This window comes from Pseudophryne corroboree, chromosome 11, assembly GCF_028390025.1.
Source record: "Pseudophryne corroboree isolate aPseCor3 chromosome 11, aPseCor3.hap2, whole genome shotgun sequence".
In the NCBI taxonomy this organism is placed as follows: domain Eukaryota; kingdom Metazoa; phylum Chordata; class Amphibia; order Anura; family Myobatrachidae; genus Pseudophryne; species Pseudophryne corroboree.
Window position 1 is genome coordinate 24,631,764 of NC_086454.1, and position 21,393 is coordinate 24,653,156.

Sequence of the window (21,393 nt, forward strand, 5' to 3'; positions counted from 1 at the left end):
CCGCGTATCTGCCTCCCCTCCCTGTCGCCCCGCCTCTCTGCGTCCCCTCCCTGCCGCCTCTCTGAGTCCCCTCCCTGCCGCCCCACATCTCTGCGTCCCCTCCCTGGTACCCTGTGTCTCTGCGTCCCCTCCCTCCCCGCGTCTCTGCGTCCCCTCCCTGCCGCCCGTGTCTCTGCGTCTTCTCCCTGCCGCCCCGCGTATCTGCCTCCCCTCCCTGCCGCCCCGCCTCTCTGCGTCCCCTCCCTGCCGCCCCGCCTCTCTGCGTCCCCTCCCTGCCACCCTGCGTCTCTGTGTCCCCGCCCTGCGTCTCTGTGTCCCTGCCCCGCATCTCTGTGTCCCCTCCCCGTTTGTCTCCTCCCCGACGTCCCGCGTCTCTCTATCCCCTCCCTGCCGCCCCGCGTCTCTGCGTCCACTCCCTGCCGCCCGCGTCTCTGCGTCCTCTCCCTGCGTCTCTGCGTCCACTCCCTGCCACCCGTGTCTCTGCGTCCCCTCACTGCCGCCCGCGTCTCTGCGTCCTCTCCCTGCCGCCCCACGTCTCTCTATCCCCTGCCGCCCGCGTCTCTGCGTCCCCTCCCTGGTACCCCGCGTCTCTGCGTCCCCTCCCTGCCGCCCCGCGTCTCTGCGTCCCCTCTCTGCCGCCCCGCCTCTCTGCGTCCCCTCCCTGCCGCCCGCCTCTCTGCGTCCCCTCCCTGCCGCCCGCCTCTCTGCGTCCCCTCCCTGCCGCCCGCCTCTCTGCGTCCCCTCCCTGCCGCCCGCCTCTCTGCGTCCCCTCCCTGCCGCCCGCCTCTCTGCGTCCCCTCCCTGCTGCCCCGCGTCTGTGTCCCCTCCCTGCCGCCCCGCCTCTTCGTCCCCTCCCTGCCGCCCTGCGTCTCTGCGTCCCATCCCTGACGCCCCACGTATCTGCCTCCCCTCCCCGCCGCCCCACATCTCTGCGTCCCCTCCCTGGTACCCTGTGTCTCTGCGTCCCCTCCCTCCCCGCATCTCTGCGTCCCCTCCCTGCCGCCCCGCGTATCTGCCTCCCCTAACTGCCGCCCCGCCTCTCTCGTCCCCTCCCTCCCTGCCGCCCCGCCTCTCTGTATCCCCTCCCTGCCACCCTGCGTCTCTGTGTCCCCGCCCCGCATCTCTCTGTCCCCTCCCCGTCTGTCTCCTCCCCGCCGCCCCGCGTCTTTGTGTCCCCTCCCCGACGTCCCGCGTCTCTGCAGGGGTTAAAGGGGCGCAGCCCCTTCCGACGGTGTGAAGAGCGCCCGTAGGGCACGATGAAGCACCTAGTAATTCTGTAAATACGCTCAGAATGTTAGGCTGCGGTTATGCGCTGCTGCTGAAAGGACGCAATTGCCAGGCAATAGGTACCATTGCGCCAGACAATTGTGCTGTTGTTTTCCAACTGTCTTGGGACAAATATGAGACAATCCCATTTCTGCACAACTTTCATTGTGTGATGGGAATATCGACCTGCAGAAGTGGACTTATAATCATTGCGCACGTGGCTCCTTCTTAAAGGGGGAGAAGGATCCTCCGGGATGCAACCTCCGCTTCACTAAATCACTTTACATACTGTATATAATATATTAGGAAGGTGTGGAAAAGATGCTGCAAAGTAAGAATGCTTTCAAAAGTAAAAGTGTTAATAGTTTATTTTTCTCAATTAACAAAATGCAAAATGAATGAACACAAGAGAAAGATAAATCAGATCTAGATTTGGTGTCACCGCCCTTTGCCTTTAAAAACAGCATCAATTTTTCTAGGTACACTTGCACACAGTTTCTGAAGGAACTCAGCAGGGAGGTTGTTCCAAACTAACCACAGATCTTCTGTGGATGTAGCTTGTCAAATCCTTCTGTCTCTTCATGTAATCCCAGACAGGCTTGATGATGTTGAGATCAGGGCTCTGTTGGAGCCATATCATCCCTTCCAGGGCTCCTTGTTCTTCTTTACACTGAAGATAGTTCTTAATGACATTGCCTGTATGTTTGGGGCCGTTGTCCTGCTGCAGAATAAATATGGGACCAACCAGACGCCTCCCTGATGATATTGCATCATGGATGAGTACCTGCCAGTATTTCTCCATGTTGCTCAGGGTCAGCTGACCATGCCGTTACTAATGCAGTCACTGAATCCAGGCACCTGACCTTCCCAGCTATTCGTAGAGCAGCAGGACCTATAAAGGGGGCTTACTGGGGCTCTAATCAATTGCCAGTGCAACATCAATCACAGTTCAATCTGTGACCAGACTGCTGGGGAAAGGAGAGGAGACAGCCAGCTCCGGGTTCAGGCACCTGCACAATGGATCCAGCAGGTGCTGTGACAGCGCATGCACAGACGCTGCGGCGTGACTAAGCGTGCGCAAACCCCCAGTTTATATGGACTGCACTGGCTGCAGTCCATAGAAGCCAGATAGGGCTGCGCCAAAGGCAGGCAGTGGCTTCCTATATAAAACCAGCTCTCTGCTAATCGCAGCCCAGTCTGGCAGTCCCGGAGGGAGGAAACACCTCCCAACAGGATTGCCTTGTGTGTCTGACTGACAGGTATAACATCCAGGGCCGGATTAAGGCTGGTGGGGGCCCAGGGGCAATGAAGTTGTGGGGCCTCCGCAGTGAAAAGGCTTATAAACATCCTGCCCCCCCCCTTGCATGACAAACACACACCTGCACCATTAAGGAGCAAGTTGGGTGGTGCTGTCTCACTGGTGCTGGCTGGTTTGGTACTGGTCCGCAGCAGCAGCAGGGCTCCCTCCTCCTCCTGAGTCCCGTCATGACAGGTCCGCAGCAGCAGCAGGGCTCCCTCCTCCTCCAGACTCCCGTCATGACAGGTCCGCAGCAGCAGCAGGGCTCCCTCCTCCTCCTGAGTCCCGTCATGACAGGTCCGCAGCAGCAGCAGCAGGGCTCCCTCCTCCTCCTGAGTCCCGTCATGACAGGTCCGCAGCAGCAGCAGCAGGGCTCCCTCCTCCTCCTGAGTCCCGTCATGACAGGTCCGCAGCAGCAGCAGGGCTCCCTCCTCCTCCTGAGTCCTGTCATGACAGGTCCGCAGCAGCAGCAGGGCTCCCTCCTCCTCCAGACTCCCGTCATGACAGGTCGGCAGCAGCAGCAGGGCTCCCTCCTCCTCCAGACTCCCGTCATGACAGGTCCGCAGCAGCAGCAGGGCTCCCTCCTCCTCCAGACTCCCGTCATGACAGGTCCGCAGCAGCAGCAGGGCTCCCTCCTCCTCCAGACTCCCGTCAGGTCCGCAGCAGGGCTTCCTCCTCCTCCCTAGTCCCGTCCCGACTTCCGCAGCCTGCCTGCGCTTCAGCAGCTGAAGGAGCGGGTCGGTGTGGGGCTGCTGCGCTGCGTGACCTCTGATGATGTCATGCGGTGCAACGTACAGCTGGGCAGCATCTCGGCGCTGCCCGGCAGAAAATGCTGCACAGTGCACGCATCACGATGCCAAATCGTTCCCACTGTCAGGGGGACACAGTGGATGTGGGGGCCCAGGGACGACCGCCCCCTATCGCCCCTGCTTTAATCCGGCTCTGATGACGTCCAATAGGAAATCACTGCCAGTCACAGTGAAGCCAGTGTAGTCAGGAACTATATACGGCTCACTGACAGAGGTGGCGGATTTTACCTGAAGGGGCTGCAGTCTTGCAGGACATAGGTAAAAATCCACCACTGGTCTTAAATCCAGTTCCAGTTCATTTCAAGCCAAATCCAGTACTCATTTGGATTAGTCCAAATCCACTCCAGTCCAGGTCCAGAATTGGTTCTGCTCAAATTGAGTTCAATTCCCGTCGGAACCAGTTTGAGGTGAACGTCTCAGTTGATCACAGTAATCCTGATACTATCCAGAGTGTAAATCCAGTCTTTCAAGGTTCCTCCAGCTTCCGCTGTCAGAAGATCTAGTCACCACAGATCCAGAACCTTTGGTCTTCTAGGACTTTCTGAGTCCCATTAGCCACCACTTGTGCTTCTCAGTGTAGTCTCCTCCTTCCTCCTTGCAGTACTACTCATATTAGCGACACCGTCCTCTCATGCGAAGGCTAGCGAGTGTACAGCTTTACCACACCATCTAGACCAGTCACCACAGAAGTGACCCCAGCCTGAGCTCACAAAAAATCCTTCATTGTGACAATGCAATTTTATATAGTCTCAATACGCCACGTAACAGGAGATGCCTGGTGTCAGTGAGCTGATAGGTCCTGTGCAACTCCGTTAGCGTCGGGCGTCTTTGTTTGCCGAAAATGCATCTTATTCGCATCACTATCTGCATACAAAATGCTATGTTACAGTATATTCTAGGAAAATACTGTAGCGTACCATTTCATATGCAGATACAGCCGCAGTCCCACACAGAATATAGGCATGCCCCAAATAATTTTAATCAGCAGAAGCTGCTTGTCATCATATTCGCATGGAAAAAGTTGCACGAAAAAGACGCTTGGTGCTACCGAATCACGCCGCGGCATGGCATGACTAAAAGGGCTGTTAAGTGTGCCAGGAAGCTAGATGTAAGTGGACACATCTGAGTATATATATATATATATATATATATACACACACACACACACACACACACACACACACACACACACACACACACACACACACTAGCACTAGTCCATCAAAATGACGGGACAACATAAAAGTAATATCAGTGCTAGCGGCTGCAACACTTGAATTTCTCTGTTGGGCGCCACCTAGTGGTCTTCCTAAGCCCCAATGGTGGTGAGATCCTATTATGAGAAGCTTCCTGATAGAAACAATTAGACATATTGGGGTATATTTACTAAGGTCCCGATTTTGACCGAGATGCCGTTTTTTCTTCAAAGTGTCATTTCGGTAATTTACTAAGCAAAAATCTCGGCAGTGATGAGGGCATTCGTAATTTTTTGGAAGTCCTAGAAAAAAATCACGAATCAATACACCATCGGTCAAATACGCCTGCAATTTGGTAGAAATCGGTAATTTACTAAAAAGTGCAAATCACAAACACTGCCGACAATAGCCAAACACTGCCGTGCAGAAATACAATTCGTGAAAAAGTGCTAAAAAAAACCAGACCTGCTTTTTTATCCCGTGTTTGGATAGGCATGCACGGATCCATGAGATCCGTGCATGTTTATCAGTGGGAAGGGGATGGGGAAGTGGTTTTTTTTTTTTTTTTTTAATTGCGTGGGGTCCCCCCTCCTAAGCAAAACCAGCCTCGGGCTCTTTGAGCCGGTCCTGGTTGCAAAAATATGGGAAAAAAATGATAGAGGTTCCCCCATATTTAAACAACCAGCACCGGGCTCTGCGCCTGGTCCTGGTTCCAAAAATACGGGGGACAAAAAGCGTAGGGGTCCCCCGTATTTCTGAAACCAGCACCGGGCTCCACTAGCCAGATACATAATGCCACAGCCGGGGGACACTTTTATATAGCTCCCGGCGGCCCTGGCATTACATAACCAACTAGTCACCCCTGGCCGGGGTACCCTGGAGGAGTGGGGACCCCTTCAATCAAGGGGTCCCCCCCCTCCAGCCACCCAAGGACCAGGGGTGAAGCCCGAGGCTGTCCCCCCCATCCAAGGGCTGCGGATGGGAGGCTGATAGCCATTGTGTAAAAAAAATGAATATTGTTTTTAGTAGCAGTACTACAAGTCCCAGCAAGCCTCCCCCGCAAGCTGGTACTTGGAGAACCACAAGTACCAGCATGCGGAGGAAAACCGGGCCCGCTGGTACCTGTAGTACTACTACTAAAAAAAATACCCCAATAAAAACATAAGACACACACCTTGAAAGTATAACTTTAATACATACATACACACCTCCATATACACATACTTACCTTATGTTCACACGAGGGTCGGTCCTCTTCTCCATGTAGAATCCATGGTGTACCTGTGGAAAAAATTATACTAGAGAAAGTTTTAATTTTGCAATTTTTCACAAGACTACAGCACAAGCTGAATCCATGCCTATATAAGGAGTGAAGGCAGGTGGCATAGAAGAATTAAATACTGTATAAATATTTATTTATAGGGAAATTACACAAAAATGAAAATGGTTCATGTTATTTAACCCCAGGTATTGGCAGAGTTTTGGTATGAGTCTAACTTAATGTAGGATGTGCTTGAGGGTGGTATTCAGTATGCCGGCTGTTGGGATCCTGGCGCTCAGTATACCGGCACTGGAATCCCGACACCCGGCATATCGACAACTATTCTCCCTCCACGACCCCCCTGAAGGGAGAATAAATAGTGTGGGGCGCGTGTGCCCGCAGCGTGGCGAGCCTGCAAGGGGTTCATTTGCGCCCGCCCAGCTGGCGGTATGCCGCCGTTCATGATCCCGGCGCCAGTATGCTGGCTGCCTGGATCCCGTCCGCCGGCATACCATACTACACCTGTGCTTGGTATTGCTCTCATAGAACGGAACTTGTGTCAATAATCTGAAAATGTATTTTAGAGGGGTGGAGTTCTCTCATATCAAAGGTCATTTATGTATAATAAAGTTACAGATGACTCAACTTATTCACAGCACTGAGGTTGTGGGTTTGATTTCTACAATGGTTCTGTGTGGAGTTTGTATATTCTCCCCATACTTGTGTGTATTTCCTTTGGTCGCAATGTTCATCTGTGACTGCAGGCTAGTAAGCCTGAGTTTACCCAGACTAGCAGACGCTGTGCGGCTTGCGTGGCCAAGGTAACTGCGTCTGGGACATAGCCCTTGGCCTCGCCACTCCCTCTGAATGCCCCTGCCTGTCAATCAGGCAGAGACGTTAGCATCCCTGCAAACACACCAGGCTCGGGGGTCTCCTCTCCCATATTTAAGTAGTGTCTGTGTCAGTAAGTTTATCTGTGTTTTTTGTGTCAGTAAGTGGTATCTGAGTAAGTATGTGTGTGTCAGTAAGGGGTATCGATCATTTAGTGGCGTCTGTCTCAGTAAATGGTATCTGTGTCAGTAAGTGATGTCTGTCATGTGTGTCAGTATGTGTGTCAGTAAGTGGTATCTGTCAGTAAGGGGTATCTGCATCAATAAGTGTGTGCATCAGTGTGTCAGTAAGTTTGACTGTTAGTATGTTTGTCAGTAGCTGGAATCTGTGTCAGTAAGGGGTGTCAGTGTTAGTAAGTGGTATCCATAAGGGATGTTTGTGTCAGTAAGTGTGTTTGTCAGTAAGTGTGTATGTATCAGTGCACCATGTCAGTAAGTGGAATCTGTTTTATTAAGGGGTGTCCGTGTCAGTAAGTGGAATCTGTTTTAGTAATGGGTATCTGTGTCAGTAAGTGGAATCTGTTTTAGTAAGGGGTGTCTGTGTCAGTAAGTGGAATCTGTTTTTGGAAAGGGGTGTCTGTGTCAGTAAGTGGAATCTGTTTTAGTAAGGAGTGTCTGTGTCAGTAAGTGGAATCTGTTTTAGTAAGAGGTGTCTGTGTCAGTAAGTGGAATCTGTTTTAGTAAGGGATGTCTGTGTCAGTAAGTGGCATCTGACAGTAAGGTGCGTTTGTGTCAGTAAGTTGTATCTGTGTCAGTAAGGGGTGTCTGTCATTAAGTATGTGCCACTAAGTGATGTCTGTGTCCACAATGGGTACAGTATCTGTCAGTAAGTGGTGTCTGTATCAATAAATGTGTGTATCAGTATGTGTTTGTCAGTAATGTACTGTATGTCAGTATGTTTCAGTGGTGTGTGTGTGTCTATATCAGTGTGTTTGTGTCAGTAGGGCGTGTATGTCAGGAAGTGTTGTCTGTGTTGATAAGTGTGTCACAGGAGCCCTCAGTTCCCTGTCTACTCTGTATTGCCCCCATCTTTTCTAATCTTTCCACATCTGCTCTGTTTTGCCCCATCATTGCCCTTCATCCTTCTTTGCATGTTATATGGCGGTCACTGTGATGCTCCATGCTTGATATTGTGGTCACGGAAGTTCTGTATTATATGGTGGTCACAAACTTTTTCTTGTTATAGTTAACTATGAAGTGGTAATAGGTAAACACTAGCTATGATCTTCATGGAGATAGCCACACTCATGGCACAGGCCAAACCCCCTATTTAGACCGCACCACACTTCAAAGGTACACAATAGGCCCTTCATAAATTTCAGCTCCAGGCCCATGCGGACCTTAATCTGGCACTGACTCCTATACATGTAATAATAAATAATAATAATAATAATAATAATAATAATAATAACTAGAGAAAATAAACCATTTATCCCATGTCACCCAACCACTGTGATTCAATTAGATGATGTGAATTTTACATTTTATTTAAAAAAAAAAGTCTTTAAAACTCCACTTACAGTTAAAATTGTGGGTGTGACAAACGCCCAGCAAATCTTCCAGAAACGGTTCGGCTGAAACCCAATCATCATTTCTATGTCTTCACAAAATCTCTGCAGCCCTGGAGTTAGGAGGAAACAGAATTAGTAACACAAATACACTGGGTGCACCTAGAACGCCCAGAACTGGGCCACAGTGGAAGTCGTCGCACAGGGACCGCGGGTTATTTTATCTATGGGGGTCATTCCGAGTTGTTCGCTCGTTATTTTTTTCTCGCAACGGAGCGATTAGTCGCTAACGTGCATGCGCAATGTCCGCAGTGCGACTGCGCCAAGTAAATTTGCTATGTAGTTAGGTATTTTACTCACGGCATTACGAGGCTTTTTCATCGTTCTGGTGATCGTAATGTGATTGACAGGAAGTGGGTGTTTCTGGGCGGAAACTGGCCGTTTTATGGGTGTGTGCGAAAAAACGCTACCGTTTCTGGGAAAAATGCGGGAGTGGCTGGAGAAACGGAGGAGTGTCTGGGCGAACGCTGGGTGTGTTTGTGACGTCAAACCAGGAACGACAAGCACTGAACTGATCGCAGATGCCGAGTAACTCTGGAGCTACTCAGAAACTGCTAAGAAGTGTCTATTCGCAATTCTGCTAATCTTTCGTTCGCAATTTTAATATGCTAAGATTCACTCCCAGTAGGCGGCGGCTTAGCGTGTGCAAAGCTGCTAAAAGCAGCTAGCGAGCGAACAACTCGGAATGAGGGCCTATATCCGTACTCCTCTGCCTGGGTGCAGAACACACAGCAAGAGTGGGAAGAGTAAGTTCTACGCATCTGTAATGAGACTCAAGGTTGACAGCAGAAGTCCCTGTATTACTGTTATAGTGGCTCCAGTGGTATCAATCAAGAAAGAGGGTAACAGCGCCACCTTGTGGTAAAATCAAAGAATACAACTCACATTTTACATATGAGGTTAAAAGCTTATTTTAAGAGTTACATGCAGGCAGCGTATTTATATGTGTCTAGACCAGTGGTTCTCAAACTCGGTCCTCAGGACCCCACACAGTGCATGTTTTGCAGGTAACCCAGCAGGTGCACAGGTGTATTAATTACTCACTGACACATTTTAACAGGTCCGCAGGTGGAGTTAATTATTTCACTTGTGATTCTGTGAGGAGACCTGCAAAACATGCACTGTGTGGGGTCCTGAGGACCGAGTTTGAGAACCTGTGGTCTAGACCATACTTGCCTACCTGACCCTCTCCATGAGGGAGAAAATGCTCTGTTCCTGGACTTTCCTGGTAATGTATGATTGCCATCACTTGTGGTGAAACACCTTTCTTATCAATTAACTAGCTCACCACAGGTGATGGCAATCATACATTACCAGGAAAGTCCAGGAACAGAGCATTTTCTCCCTCATGGAGAGGGTGGGGTAGGCAAGTATGCTCTAGACCAGAGGTTCTCAAACTCGGTCCTCAGGACCCCACACAGTGCATGTTTTGCAGGTAACCCAGTAGCTGCACAGGTGTATTAATTACTCACTGACACGTTTTAAAAGGTCCACAGGTGGAGCTAATTATTTCACTTGTGATTCTGTGAGCAGACCTGGAAAAAATGCACTGTGTGGGGTCCTGAGGACCGAGTTTGAGAACCTGTGCTCTAGACTGATGTCACAAAAGGCCAAAAGACACAATGTTTCTGCAGCCACATTTTATTTCTGCATGTCCCTCTCTCTATCTATGTGTAGCAACCATACACTCACCCTGAGACTATATTAAAGGGGATTGATGATACATTCCTTTGGCTGCAGAATATTACCCTTTAATATTTATGGTCTGTTCCTATACATCATGTCTGGTTGTCCTGTTTTGAGCTATAATTTATTTTACCTATAAAAACTGCTATGGTCTACTCTGATGTCTAAAGACCTTCATGATATCACCCAGGTTTCCTTCAAATGTGTGAAGTAACAAAAACAAGAAGAAACCATGGACCTAATTCAGATCTGATTGCAGCAGCAAATGTTTTAGCTAATGAGCAAAACCATGCGCAGTGCAGGGGGGGCAGATGTAACATGTGCAGAGAGAGTTATAGGCCCTACACACTGGCCGATTTTTGGAAAGATATGAACGATCTCGTTCATAAATGAACGAGAACTCGTTCATATCTTTCAGTGTGGAGGCTCCAGCGATGAACGATGAGCGGCCCCGCGCTCGTTCATCGCTGGTCTCCCGTCGGCTGTGCATGCAGGCCAATATGGACGATCTCGTCCATATTTGCCTGCACTTCAATGCAGCCGCGTGACGGGGGGAGTGAAGAAACTTCACTCCCCCCGTCACTGCCCCCCCGCCGCCGGGTCGCTCGTCGGCTGTATCCGCCGTCGGGCAGCTCGGCGGCGGATCGGCTAGTGTATAGGGCCCCTTAGATTTGGGTGGGGTGTGTTCAAACTGAAATCTAAATTGCAGTGTAAAGATAAAGCAGCCAGTATTTACCCTGCACAGAAACAATATAACCCACCCAAATCTAAGTCTCTCTGCAAATGTATATATACATCACACAGCCCCACCCCCGCAACGGTCCGGACACGCCTGCGTTCTAACGCCATTGGCACGCCCCCTCCTGCCCCGCGACCGCCTCTGCCTGTCAGTCTGAATGACCACCTATGCTCGTCGCTCGCTGTCTCTCCCCTCTGTGCCACCCCTGTGTGTCTGCCCCAGGGACGTGCAGTTAGGGGAGGCAGTGTCTTCCCTGTCATTAGTGGTTAAGATAATACAAAGAAGATAACTTATGACACACATTCTGTGTCATAAGTATCTGCTTTGTATTATACTAACCAGTTTTACATTAAAATTAGGTTTAGGAGGCACCGATAGTGGTGCCTCCCGTTGACAATAGGAAAGGTGTGGGAGTGGAGGGCGGGCGGGGGTGGGGCCAAGCCATGGGCAGTAAAAGCCCATTGAAAGTAACATGAAAAGCGGCACTTGTATAAGTGCCTCGGTGACAGAGTTCGGCAGCGGAGCGGTTCCAATTTAAAAAATGGTGCCGTTAGCATAATTTTTAAAATCTAAGATGGCCGCCACGTCACAATAACGCTCGTTCACTGTCTCTCCCCTCTGTGCCACCCCTGTCTGTCTGCCCCTCCTCTATAAAGTGTAAACTCTCATCCTAACCCACCGCTCTATGCTCCTCACTCACTGTCTCTCCTCTCTGTGTCACCCCTGTCTGTCTGCCCCTCCCCTATAGAGTGTAAGCTCTCATCCTCCTAACCCACCGCTCTATGCTCCTCACTCACTGTCTCTCCTCTCTGTGTCACCGTTGTCTGTCTGCCCCTCCCCTATAGAGTGTTACCTCTCATTCTAACCCACCGCTCTATGCTCCTCGCTCACTGTCTCTCCTCTCTGTGTCACCGTTGTCTGTCTGCCTCTCCCCTATAGAGTGTAAGCTCTCATCCTAACCCACCGCTCTATGCTCCTCACTCACTGTCTCTCCTCTCTGTGTCACCCCTGTCTGTCTGCCCCTCCCCTATAGAGTGTAAGCTCTCATCCTAACCCACCGCTCTATGCTCCTCACTCACTGTCTCTCCTCTGTGTCACCCCTGTCTGTCTGCCCCTCCCCTATAGAGTGTAATCTCTCATCCTAACCCACCGCTCTATGCTCCTCACTCACTGTCTCTCCTCTGTGTCACCCCTGTCTGTCTGCCCCTCCCCTATAGAGTGTAAGCTCTCATCCTCCTAACCCACCGCTCTATGCTCCTCACTCACTGTCTCTCCTCTGTGTCAACCCTGTCTGTCTGCCCCTCCCCTATAGAGTGTAAGCTCTCATCCTAACCCACCGCTCTATGCTCCTCACTCACTGTCTCTCCTCTGTGTAACCCCTGTCTATCTGCCCCTCCCCTATAGAGTGTAAGCTCTCATCCTAACCCACCGCTCTATGCTCCTCACTCACTGTCTCTCCTCTGTGTCACCCCTGTCTGTCTGCCCCTCCCCTATAGAGTGTAAGCTCTCATCCTCCTAACCCACCGCTCTATGCTCCTCACTCACTGTCTCTCCTCTGTGTCACCGTTGTCTGTCTGCCCCTCCCCTATAGAGTGTAAGCTCTCATTCTAACCCACCGCTCTATGCTCCTCGCTCACTGTCTCTCCTCTCTGTGTCACCCCTGTCTGTCTGCCCCTCTCCTATAGAGTGTAAGCTCTCATTCTAACCCACCGCTCTATGCTCCTCGCTCACTGTCTCTCCTCTCTGTGTCACCCCTGTCTGTCTGCCCCTCCCCTATAGAGTGTAAGCTCTCATCCTCCTAACCCACCGCTCTATGCTCCTCACTCACTGTCTCTCCTCTGTGTCACCGTTGTCTGTCTGCCCCTCCCCTATAGAGTGTAAGCTCTCATTCTAACCCACCGCTCTATGCTCCTCACTCACTGTCTCTCCTCTGTGTCACCGTTGTCTGTCTGCCCCTCCCCTATAGAGTGTAAGCTCTCATCCTAACCCACCGCTCTATGCTCCTCACTCACTGTCTCTCCTCTGTGTAACCCCTGTCTGTCTGCCCCTCCCCTATAGAGTGTAAGCTCTCATCCTAGCCCACCGCTCTATGCTCCTCACTCACTGTCTCTCCTCTGTGTCACCCCTGTCTGTCTGCCCCTCCCCTATAGAGTGTAAGCTCTCATCCTAACCCACCGCTCTATGCTCCTCACTCACTGTCTCTCCTCTGTGTCACCCCTGTCTGTCTGCCCCTCCCCTATAGAGTGTAAGCTCTCATCCTAACCCACCACTCTATGCTCCTCACTCACTGTCTCTCCTCTGTGTCACCCCTGTCTGTCTGCCCCTCCCCTATAGAGTGTAATCTCTCATCCTAACCCACCGCTCTATGCTCCTCACTCACTGTCTCTCCTCTGTGTCACCCCTGTCTGTCTGTCCCTCCCCTATAGAGTGTAATCTCTCATCCTAACCCACCGCTCTATGCTCCTCACTCACTGTCTCTCCTCTGTGTCACTCCTGTCTGTCTGCCCCTCCCCTATAGAGTGTAATCTCTCATCCTAACCCACCGCTCTATGCTCCTCACTCACTGTCTCTCCTCTGTGTCACCCCTGTCTGTCTGCCCCTCCCCTATAGAGTGTAAGCTCTCATCCTCCTAACCCACCGCTCTATGCTCCTCACTCACTGTCTCTCCTCTGTGTCACCGTTGTCTGTCTGCCCCTCCCCTATAGAGTGTAAGCTCTCATCCTAACCCACCGCTCTATGCTTCTCACTCACTGTCTCTCCTCTGTGTAACCCCTGTCTGTCTGCCCCTCCCCTATAGAGTGTAAGCTCTCATCCTAACCCACCGCTCTATGCTCCTCACTCACTGTCTCTCCTCTGTGTCACCCCTGTCTGTCTGCCCCTCCCCTATAGAGTGTAAGCTCTCATCCTAACCCACCACTCTATGCTCCTCACTCACTGTCTCTCCTCTGTGTCACCCCTGTCTGTCTGTCCCTCCTCTATAGAGTGTAATCTCTCATCCTAACCCACCGCTCTATGCTCCTCACTCACTGTCTCTCCTCTGTGTCACCCCTGTCTGTCTGCCCCTCCCCTATAGAGTGTAAGCTCTCATCCTCCTAACCCACCGCTCTATGCTCCTCACTCACTGTCTCTCCTCTGTGTCACCCCTGTCTGTCTGCCCCTCCCCTATAGAGTGTAAGCTCTCATCCTAACCCACCGCTCTATGCTCCTCACTCACTGTCTCTCCTCTGTGTAACCCCTGTCTGTCTGCCCCTCCCCTATAGAGTGTAAGCTCTCATCCTAACCCACCGCTCTATGCTCCTCACTCACTGTCTCTCCTCTGTGTCACCCCTGTCTGTCTGCCCCTCCCCTATAGAGTGTAAGCTCTCATCCTCCTAACCCACCGCTCTATGCTCCTCACTCACTGTCTCTCCTCTGTGTCACCGTTGTCTGTCTGCCCCTCCCCTATAGAGTGTAAGCTCTCATTCTAACCCACCGCTCTATGCTCCTCGCTCACTGTCTCTCCTCTCTGTGTCACCCCTGTCTGTCTGCCCCTCTCCTATAGAGTGTAAGCTCTCATTCTAACCCACCGCTCTATGCTCCTCGCTCACTGTCTCTCCTCTCTGTGTCACCCCTGTCTGTCTGCCCCTCTCCTATAGAGTGTAAGCTCTCATCCTCCTAACCCACCGCTCTATGCTCCTCACTCACTGTACCGCTCTATGCTCCTCGCTCACTGTCTCTCTCCTCTGTGTCACCCCTGTCTGTCTGTCCCTTCCCTATAGAGTGTAAGCTCTCATCCTAACCCACCGCTCTATGCTCCTCACTCACTGTCTCTCCTCTGTGTCACCCCTGTCTGTCTGCCTCTCCTCTATAGAGTGTAAGCTCTTATCCTAAGCCACCGCTCTATGGGGTTAATTCCAAGTTGATCGCAGCAGGAGTTTTGATAGCAATTGGGCAAAACCATGTGCACTGAAGGGGAGGCAGATATAATATTTGCAGAGAGAGTTAGATTTGGGTGGGTTATTTTGTTTCTGTGCAGGGTAAATACTGGCTGCTTTATTTTTACACTGCAAATTAGATTGCAGATTGAACACACCCCACCCAAATCTAACTCTCTCTGCACATGTTATATCTGCCCCCCTGCAGTGCACATGGGGGTTAATTCCAAGTTGATCGCAGCAGGAATTTTTTTAGCAGTTGGGCAAAACCATGTGCACTGCAGGGGGGGGCAGATATAACATGTGCAGAGAGAGATAGATTTGGGTGGGTTATATTGTTTCGTTGCAGGATAAATACTGGCTGCTTTATTTTTACACTGCATTTTAGATTGCAGATTGAACTCACCACACCCAAATCTATCTCTCTCTGCACATGTTATATCTGCCCCCCCTGCAGTGCACATGGTTTTGCCCAACTGCTAAAAAATTTCCTGCTGCGATCAACTTGGAATTACCCCCATGGTTTTGCCCAATTGCTAACAAAAATCCTGCTGCGATCAATTTGGAATTACCCCCTATGGGGGTAATTCAGACCTGATCGTAGCAGCAAATTTGATAGCAGTTGGGCAAAACCATGGCCCTCATTCCGAGTTGTTCGCTCGTTGCCGATTTTATCTATAATGCGATTAGTCGCTTACTGCGCATGCGCAATGTTCGCAGAGCGCATGCGCTTAGTTATTTTACTCAACAGTTAGGTATTTTACTCACGGCATTACGAGGATTTTTCTTCGTTCTGGTGATTGACAGGAAGTGGGTGTTTCTGGGCGGAAACTGGCCGTTTTATGGGTGTGTGTGAAAAAATGCTGCCGTTTCTGGGAAAAACGCGGGAGTGGCTGGAGAAACGGGGGAGTGTATGGGCGAACGCTGGGTGTGTTTGTGACGTCAAACCAGGAACGAAACTGACTGAACTGATCGCAGTGGCAGAGTAAGTGTGGCGCTACTCAGAAACTGCTAAGAAATTTCTAATCGCAATTTTGAGAATCTTTCATTCGCAATTCTGCTAAGCTAAGATTCACTCCCAGTAGGCGGCGGCTTAGCGTGTGCAATGCTGCTAAAAGCAGCTAGCGAGCGAACAACTCGGAATGAGGGCCCATGTGCACTACAGCGGGGGAGGGGGGCAGATATAATATGTGCAGAGAGAGTTAGATTTGGGTGGGGTATGTTCAAACTGAAATTTAAATTGCAGTGTAAAAATAAAGCAGCCAGTATTTACCCTGCACAGAAACAAAATAACCCACCCAAATCTAACTCTCTCTGCAAATGTTATATCTGCCCCCCCTGCAGTGCACATGGTTTTGCCCATTTGCTAACTTTTTGGTTTGCTAACAACTCTGAATAACCCCCTATGCTCCTCACTCACTGTCTCTCCTCTGTGTCACCCCTGTCTGTCTGTCCCTCCCCTTTAGAGTGTAATCTCTCATCCTAACCCACCACTCTATGCTCCTCACTCACTGTCTCTCCTCTATGTCACCCCTGTCTGTCTGTCCCTCCCCTATAGAGTGTAATCTCTCATCCTAACCCACCGCTCTATGCTCCTCATTCACTGTCTCTCCTCTATGTCACCCCTGTCTGTCTGTCCCTCTCCTATAGAGTGTAAGCTCTCATCCTAACCCACCGCTCTATGCTCCACAATCACTGTCTCTCCTCTGTGTGTCACCCCTGTCTGTCTGTCCCTCCCCTATAGAGTGTAAGCTCTCATCCTAACCCACCGCTCTATGCTCCTCACTCACTGTCTCTCCTCTGTGTCACCCCTGTCTGTCTGTCCCTCCCCTATAGAGTGTAAGCTCTCATCCTAACCCACCGCTCTATGCTCCTCACTCACTTTTTCTCCTCTGTGTCACTCCTGTCTGTCTGTCTCTCCCCTATAGAGTGTAATCTCTCATCCTAACCCACCGCTCTATGCTCCTCATTCACTGTCTCTCCTCTGTGTCACCCCTGTCTGTCTGTCCCTCCCGTATAGAGTGTAATCTCTCATCCTAACCCACCGCTCTATGCTCCTCACTCACTGTCTCTCCTCTGTGTCACTCCTGTCTGTCTGTCCCTCCCCTATAGAGTGTAAGTTCTCATCCTAACCCACCGCTCTATGCTCCTCACTCACTGTCTCTCCTCTGTGTCACCCGTCTGTCTGCCTCTCCCCTATAGAGTGTAAGCTCTCATCCTAACCCACCGCTCTATGCTCCTCACTCACTGTCTCTCCTCTGTGTCACCCCTGTCTGTCTGTCCCTCCCGTATAGATTGTAATCTCATCCTAACCCACCGCTCTATGCTCCTCACTCACTGTCTCTCCTCTGTGTCACCCCTGTCTGTCTGTCCCTCCCGTATAGATTGCAATCTCATCCTAACCCACCGCTCTATGCTCCTCACTCACTGTCTCTCCTCTCTGTGTCATCCCTGTCTGTCTGCCCCTCCCCTATAGAGTGTAAGCTCTCATCCTAACCCACCACTCTATGCTCCTCGCTCACTGTCTCTCCTCTGTGTCACCCCTGTCTGTCTGTCCCGACCCTATAGAGTGTAAGCTCTCATCCTAACTCACCGCTCTATGCTCCTCGCTCACTGTCTCTCCTCTGTGTCACCCCTGCCTGTCTGTCCCTCCCCTATAGAGTGTAAGCTCTCATTCTAACCCACCGCTCTATGCTCCTCACTCACTGTCTCTCCTCTCTGTGTCACCCCTGTCTGTTCCTCCCCTATAGAGTGTAAGCTCTCATCCTAACCCACCACTCTATGCTCCTCGCTCACTGTCTCTCCTCTGTGTCACCCCTGTCTGTCTGTCCCTCCCCTATAGAGTGTAAGCTCTCATCCTAACCCACCGCTCTATGCTCCTCACTCACTGTCTCTCCTCTGTGTCACCCCTGTCTGTCTGTCCCTCCCCTATAGAGAGTAAGCTCTCATCCTAACCCACCGCTCTATGCTCCTCGCTCACTGTCTCTCCTCTCTGTGTCACCCCTGTCTGTTCCTCCCCTATAGAGTGTAAGCTCTCATCCTAACCCACCACTCTATGCTCCTCGCTCACTGTCTCTCCTCTGTGTCATCCCTGTCTGCCCCTCCCCTATAGAGAGTAAGCTCTCATCCTAACCCACCACTCTATGCTCCTCGCTCACTGTCTCCCCTCTCTGTGTCACCCCTGTCTGTCTGCCCCTCCCCTATAGAGTGTAAGCTCTCATCCTATTCCTTACCCACCGCTCTATGCTCCTCGCTCACTGTCTCTCCTCTCTGTGTCACCCCTGTCTGTCTGCCCCTCCCCTATAGAGTGTAAGCTCTCATCCTATTCCTAACCCACCGCTCTATGCTCCTCGCTCACTGTCTCTCCTCTGTGTCACCCCTGTCTGTCTGTCCCTCCCCTATAGAGTGTAATCTCTCATCCTAACCCACCGCTCTATGCTCTTCGCTCACTGTCTCTCCTCTCTGTGTCATCCTGTCTGTCCCTCCCCTGTAGAGTGTAAGCTCTCATCCTAACCCACCGCTCTATGCTCCTCACTCACTGTCTCTCCTCTGTGTCACCCCTGACTGTCTCCCTCTCCCCTATAGAGAGTAAGCTCTCATTCTAACCCACCGCTCTATGCTCCTCACTCACTGTCTCTCCTCTATGTGTCACCCCTGTCTGTCTGCCCCTCCACTATAGAGTGTAAGCTCTCATCCTAACCCACCACTCTATGCTCCTCACCCACTGTCTCTCCTCTCTGTGTCACCCCTGTCTGTCCCTCACCTATAGTGTGTAAGCTCTCATTCTAACCCACCGCTCTATGCTCCTTACTCACTGTCTTTCCCCTCTGTGTTACCCCTGTCTGCCCCTTCTCTGTAGATTATCATGTAGTGTTAGGGACCACCAGTATCAGAGAAATCTTACCGAGTTCTGGTGGCGTAACCAGTTAATTGCAAATATATGCAATTAAGATCTCTGAATTTTCTTTTATCATGTAGTGTTCAAGTTTTATTGCTGACATGTCTTGGTGTGCTGGGGGAAATCTTTTTTCTCCTTCCCTTTAGATCGTAAACTCTCACAAGCAGGGCCCTCTTCTCTCGTGTTTTTCCCTCGCTCATTTTCACCATGATTTGCTACCCATTTCCTACAATACTGTAGTTTGGCTCTTGCCCGTTCTTTTGTGCGTATTATGGCTGCCTGTGCATCTGTGGTTGTACAGTCCGTATCCCATGTTAGTAATGTATTTTTCTGCTTATTTACTTTGTTACGATGGTAGCTGACCACAGATGTAAGTGTATAGATAGGGGTGGTTTGTGTATGGGTACACACGGGGGCAGAAGATATGTGAATAAGAGAGGACGTAGAGGTTTGGGTATAAATAAAGGTGGTAGGTGTATGGGAATATGCAGAGACACCTACCACCTCTAGTCTAGATATCCTTAAAACCTGGACATAATGGTGGAGTAAGAGAAACTCTGCTCTAAACCAGGTGTTCTCAGCTCCAGTCAAGTACCCCAACAGGCCATGTTTTGTGGATGTCTTTAAGGTGAGATAATATATTTTGCTGGGTCAGTAATTATCCCACCGGCTTCCACAGATAGAAACCGCCACCACATGACCTCTTGGGAAAACTTGAGGGCTAAGGTTCAGAAGAACTGAACCTCACATTGATCACTCACCAAAGGCTCTTACATTACATATTATTCCTGTCACACAGGATAAACAATGAAACTGAACATAAACTTTTAGATTATCTGTTCAACCAACCGACCAACCAATCAGCTGGTTGGAATGACAATTTGGTAATGTATGGGAACGAATGACAATAGACCATTTGCTTCCAAACACTGGAAAACGGGGAATGTCCATTTGATTTAAAAAAAAAGTTGTCTGAACGACCGTTTTTGTCCCTTTTCCGGTGTCTGGGAGCGAATGGCTTATTGTCATTCGCTCCCATCTATTGCCAGATTGTCATTCCAGCCAGCCAATTGGTTGATTGGACAGATAATCTTAAAGTGTATGGCCCACTTAAGGGAGGGAATAGAGGATATAATAGGAGCAAACATTATATATGGGGGGGAAACTGAGACAGCAGGTAGAAACGAGGTAAACAGATGGTACTGTAGCTGTAATACACAAACATGGTAGATATAGGGGGCATACATACTGTAGATGTTATATATAAGGGTGTACACAGACAGTAGTAGTTTTTAGAGGGTACACAGAAATAGTTGATATAAAGGGGTACAGAAACATGGTAGTATAAGGGGGTGCACAGCTGGTAGATATAAAGGGGTACACAGAGGTTGTAAATAACTGGAAGTACACAGAGGAGGCAGATGTAAGGGGGTACCTTGTCATTAGATGTATGGGAGTATCCAGAGGAGGCAGATGTAAGGGGGTACCCTGTGATTAGATGTATGGGGGTACACAGAGGAGGCAGATGTAAGGGGGTACCCTGTCATTAAATGTATGGGGGTACACAGGAGGCAGATGTAAGGGGATACCCTGTCATTAGATGTATGGGGGTAAACAGAGGAGGCAGATGTAAGGGGGTACCCTGTCATTAGATGTATGGGGGTACACAGAGGAGGCAGATGTAAGGGGGTACCCTGTCATTAAATGTATGGGGGTACACAGGAGGCAGATGTAAGGGGGTACCCTGTCATTAGATGTATGGGGGTACACAGAGGAGGCAGATGTAAGGGGGTACCCTGTCATTAGATGTATGGGAGTATCCAGAGGAGGCAGATGTAAGGGGGTACCCTGTCATTAGATGTAAGGGGGTACACAGAGGAGGCAGATGTAAGGGGGTACCGTGTCATTAGAAGATGTATGGGGGTACACAGAGGAGGCAGATGTAAGGGGGTACCCTGTCATTAAATGTATGGGGGTACACAGGAGGCAGATGTAAGGGGGTACCCTGTCATTAAATGTATGGGGGTACACAGGAGGCAGATGTAAGGGGATACCCTGTCATTAGATGTATGGGGGTAAACAGAGGAGGCAGATGTAAGGGGGTACCCTGTCATTAGATGTATGGGGGTACACAGAGGAGGCAGATGTAAGGGGGTACCCTGTCATTAAATGTATGGGGGTACACAGGAGGCAGATGTAAGGGGGTACCCTGTCATTAGATGTATGGGGGTACACAGAGGAGGCAGATGTATGGGGGTACCCTGTCAGATGTATGGGAGTATCCAGAGGAGGCAGATGTAAGGGGGTACCCTGTCATTAGATGTATGGGGGTACACAGAGGAGGCAGATGTAAGGGGGTACCCTGTCATTAGAAGATGTATGGGGGTACACAGAGGAGGCAGATGTAAGGGGGTACCCTGTCATTAGATGCATGGGGGTATACAGAGGTGGCAGATTTTGGGTAACCCAGTTATTAGATGTATGGGGGTACACAGTGGTAGCAGATATTGGGGGGGTACAATGTCATTAGATGTATGGGGGTACCCAGTCATTAGATGTATGGGGGTACCCAGTCATTAGATGTATGGGGGTACCCTGTCATTAGATGTATGGGGGTACCCAGTCATTAGATGTATGGGGGTACCCAGTCATTAGATGTATGGGGGTACCCTGTCATTAGATGTATGGGGGTACCCAGTCATTAGATGTATGGGGTTACCCAGTCATTAGATATATGGGGGTACACAGCGGTAGCAGATATTGGGGTGGTACCCTGTCATTAGATGTATGGGGGTACCCAGTCATTAGATGTATGGGGTTACCCAGTTATTAGATATATGGGGGTACACAGCGGTAGCAGATATTGGGG

At 50.4% G+C, this 21,393-nt stretch overlaps 1 protein-coding gene across 1 annotated transcript in view; it reads right to left on the bottom strand.

Annotated features, from left to right (window-relative positions):
• SLC6A5 (solute carrier family 6 member 5) overlaps positions 1 to 21,393 on the bottom strand; it is a 180,187-nt gene that overhangs the window by 11,033 nt on the left and 147,761 nt on the right. The window contains exon 14 of the mRNA XM_063944158.1: positions 8,240 to 8,340. Coding sequence (XP_063800228.1) covers positions 8,240 to 8,340 — 101 coding nt within the window. The remainder of the gene's footprint in view (positions 1 to 8,239; positions 8,341 to 21,393) is intronic.